At 43.6% G+C, this 3580-nt stretch overlaps 1 protein-coding gene across 1 annotated transcript in view; it reads right to left on the bottom strand.

Annotated features, from left to right (window-relative positions):
* Positions 1 to 382: 382 nt before the first annotated feature.
* The window catches only part of Pola1 (DNA polymerase alpha 1, catalytic subunit), a 297318-nt gene continuing 294120 nt past the window's right edge, over positions 383 to 3580 (bottom strand). Inside the window, exon 37 of the mRNA XM_055608252.1 lies at positions 383 to 1416. Coding sequence (XP_055464227.1) covers positions 1271 to 1416 — 146 coding nt within the window. The 3' untranslated portion in view covers positions 383 to 1270. The remainder of the gene's footprint in view (positions 1417 to 3580) is intronic.

The raw sequence follows: 3580 nt of genomic DNA, 5'->3' as shown, positions 1-3580 counted from the left end.
TCTTCACATCCAGTGCTTACATAGTATTTCTTCCCGAGGGGGCCTCTATGTGGGATGTCTCTCTCCCAGGAGCCAGCAGCTTGTCTACTGGTTTAGTGTTCCTCTACCCTCGGCCTTCTCTCCCTCTTTCTGGATCAAGAACTAACAGGCCTAGTCCTTTCTATGTTTAATATATTAAAGAACTCAAAGTTCACAGAACTTCTCAGTGCTTCAAATATCCAGACATCTTGCTCAGCATCTTTGAACTGGGTTCTGATTCAGATGGTTATGAAAGAATTCGTGCTGAGGTTTGGGAAGGGAATGGTCTTCAATCAGGCTTTTATTCCTTGCTGTCACTTGCTGCAACTGATTTAAAAAAAAAAATCACTGCAATTGGTTTCCCTTTAGAAAACTTTATTCTTAAGTACAAAAACACAATACATTTTCCTTTATAAAAAAACCCAAAAAGGTAAGTATTGTAAGGCTGCCATATTGAAATACAGTTTATCACCGGCAAAGAGAACACTACTCGCAAGAACTGATGAAACATAGCAAATGCACTCGGTTCCCTTAGCTGCCTCCCATTTTTCTGAATGTAACATAGTGCTACTTACCACAACCTCACCGTGATTTTGTGTGCAATGTTAGGACAAAGTTTTAATATGGCCTTTTCTATTGTTATAAACCTTCAGTTTGAATATTCTATGTAAAGGGAAAACATAAGGGATGTGAGTATGAAACACTTGCTCAGTGCTGGACTTCAAACAGTTCAATAAGCAAACTTTTCTATTTAGTAAGTGCAACCTTTCTCCCTCCCCACACCCTTGCCACCTGCACTACTTATAGGAATGACAGCACTGGAAACAGCTATGCTTGGAGCTGGTAGCTGAACAAGTATTTGGTTACAGACTGGGTTTAGTTGATATGTGAAAAAGCAAAAGGTTAGAACTCCCACTACACTCCACAAAACTCTTTGTAGGGGTGTCTCTGCTACATCCCCAGGGCAAACTCACATCTCAGGCACATCTCAGTTAAAGTAGCAATTTCCACCGCATAGAAACCCAGGCCCCAATAAGATAGGCCTTCAGGGACTTGGAAAAGAGTTTGGTGGCACATTATGCTATGAAGACTGTGTGGCAAATATTTTTACACTCCCATCATGGTCCGCATGTACATGAACGCAGCAAGCAGTCCTCAAAAGAAAAGCAAGGTACTGATGAAGCAGCTAGCGCAGGTGGAGGCCTCAGAAGCTGAGCTTCAGCAGCTGGCCTCCTTGCTTGCTTCTGGTCTCTCAGTACTTCCCAGCATAACTGGCGAAGAGCTTGCCGAGGTTCACTTCAGAGTAGCCACTCCACGACAAGAACTGCTCTGCTATGCTCTTGACTTTTCTGTAGTCCTGAAGAACTTTGGGAGTAAAAAACTGCTTCTTCAATTTATCTGAAGTGAAATAAAAATAAAAAGGATTAGAAGTCTCAGATAGTTTTTTCAAAGATATTCAGTGTTTCTTTTCAGAGAATGTGTAGGTTTTGATAGCAGCTCCATGTCTCTGATGCCCTAATGGGCCTGTCTGTGTTCTTTGTACCCTGGGGACAGTCCAAAGCCAGCAGTAACTCAGAAGTTTCTGTGAAAGCCTGAGACCACCCCTTTCAGGACCTAACTGCCTGGGAGTACAAGTCATGCCAAGCCACCTGTATTGATGTGAACTGTAGGTGCATGCCCATGTACAGTAGGTAAGATGAGTGCTACCCTGAGACACCACTTTCACTGTGCTGCTGTTAGGCATATGCATGGACTGCACTAGGAATCTAGATGTAGAAGGAAGCTATATTGCCTCATGCCTCCCAAACCACACTGCCCCTACTAGTTGGCCTCCACAGTTTCTTCTACTGCCCCATCGGCCCATTTTTGCTTAAAAATAAAAAGAACCAAACAAACAAACAAACAAAAAAAAAAAAAAAAACTTTTACTGAAAGAGAAAGATGAGCTGCCTAGAGGTCCACATGTCCTTTGCCAATCTTTCTTTTTGTCCACCTTGTACAAACTCAGGATCCAGTGTACATGCCTGTGTGCTCAGCTTCTTTTTACCCATCCATTCCTGGCCTTCCTGTTCTGAGGGTTCTACTAGCCATAGGAATCACTCTCCTCCCCTCTTCTCCTTTTCAGTGTCTGCTACTTCTTCACTTGGTTCTTTTAAGGGAGCAGTGCTGCTTTGTTCAGGTCTCATCTTTTGGGGTAGACATTCTTGCCCTGGTCTTTGTTCAAAGCTGCTTAGGAACTCCACGAGATGTTTGGAAAGGATGGCTTTTCTTTTTTAATCTCCAGTTTATAGCCGAGGTAACTGGGTAAATCAGTTGTCCAGGGTCACAAAACAGGTCCTTAGATACGCAAACCTGAAAACTCAGATAACAGAACCCCCAAGCAATGAATGGAGGGGGTCACTTTTGTGCCCCCTTTCATGCCATGGCTTGTTGAAGATTCCTGACAAGGACTAAAATCAGATATTTCCAAGGTAAGAGCCTGGGATACTGTCTGTGCCAAGGTGCCTGGAGGTGGGAGTGAGCGGTACATAAGGCTTCCCAGCACCTTGAAATAGGAAAGGATGAGGAAAGAAACGCAGATGTGAGAGTGCATCCATCCTAGAAAGCAAAAGTGTTCCAAAACAACAGATCGACAATAAGGTCCAGAAAACCCCAGAAAACAATCCCAGCTTCACAAGTTTTGTTTCTTAGCTACACAATCACATTTGTTCACAATCTTTCCTAAGTTACACAAATCAATTTCCAAAAACAACTGTAAGAACTTTGGCAGAGGATTTAAATGCCCAAAAGAAGTGGAAAAAGAAACAGGGGAGTGGGGTACATCGTTAACTGACTATACAAAGACAATCTGAAAGTTCTAATTATTGGACTCTGGCAATATACAACAAAGGCCTCAACCAGTGTGTCTGCCTCCCAGCAGGCCAAAACCACAGGCCTGCAACCCTGTGCATGTGAATGACACAAATGCATTTGATAACTGGAGAGAGCACATTTAAAGGGCTTCAGTAATACAGAGCAGGGGAGGAAGAGAGGGGATATAGCTCCTGATGTGTTTACCTCCTCTGCTGATGGGATATTGACTTTTCCCACCAGGTTGGTTAGAAAGGGGACTATTTACGCTGCCACACAGCAGAGTTAGAATGACAACCAGCGTCACTGGGCGCGCTTCTTCGTAAAAGACAACTGTGACTGCCAGCATATCCCATAGCTGGTCAATACAGCCCAGACACTGTTTCCTGGCAGTTAGAGATGCAGATAAAAGCACCCACTTGCTTCCCCAATGAGAGCTTAATCAATAGCATATGGGAGGTCTTCTAGGAAACAGAACTGGACGAGCTGTCACAGGCTCCATCACAGGGGCTGGGAGGGCAAGAAGTCACTTGTTCAGTTTTCCTCTTCCTTCTTTGGGCACTAGGGCCATCTATGTTAGGTGTCACATTAAGCTTGTTCCCCAGCTACTGCCAGTACTATACTTTAGAACTTCAGAGAAAATACAGAGGTTAAATAAGGAAAGCCAGTTAACATGGTCAGAAAACTTCTGTCTTCTTTTGCCGCTCTAGTTT

This window comes from Psammomys obesus, unplaced genomic scaffold (genome assembly GCF_907164565.1).
Source record: "Psammomys obesus unplaced genomic scaffold, mPsaObe1.curated_primary_1811, whole genome shotgun sequence".
Lineage (NCBI taxonomy): Eukaryota > Metazoa > Chordata > Mammalia > Rodentia > Muridae > Psammomys > Psammomys obesus.
The sequence above is the reverse complement of the archived record's forward strand: the minus strand, read 5'-3'. Positions and strand labels throughout refer to the sequence as shown.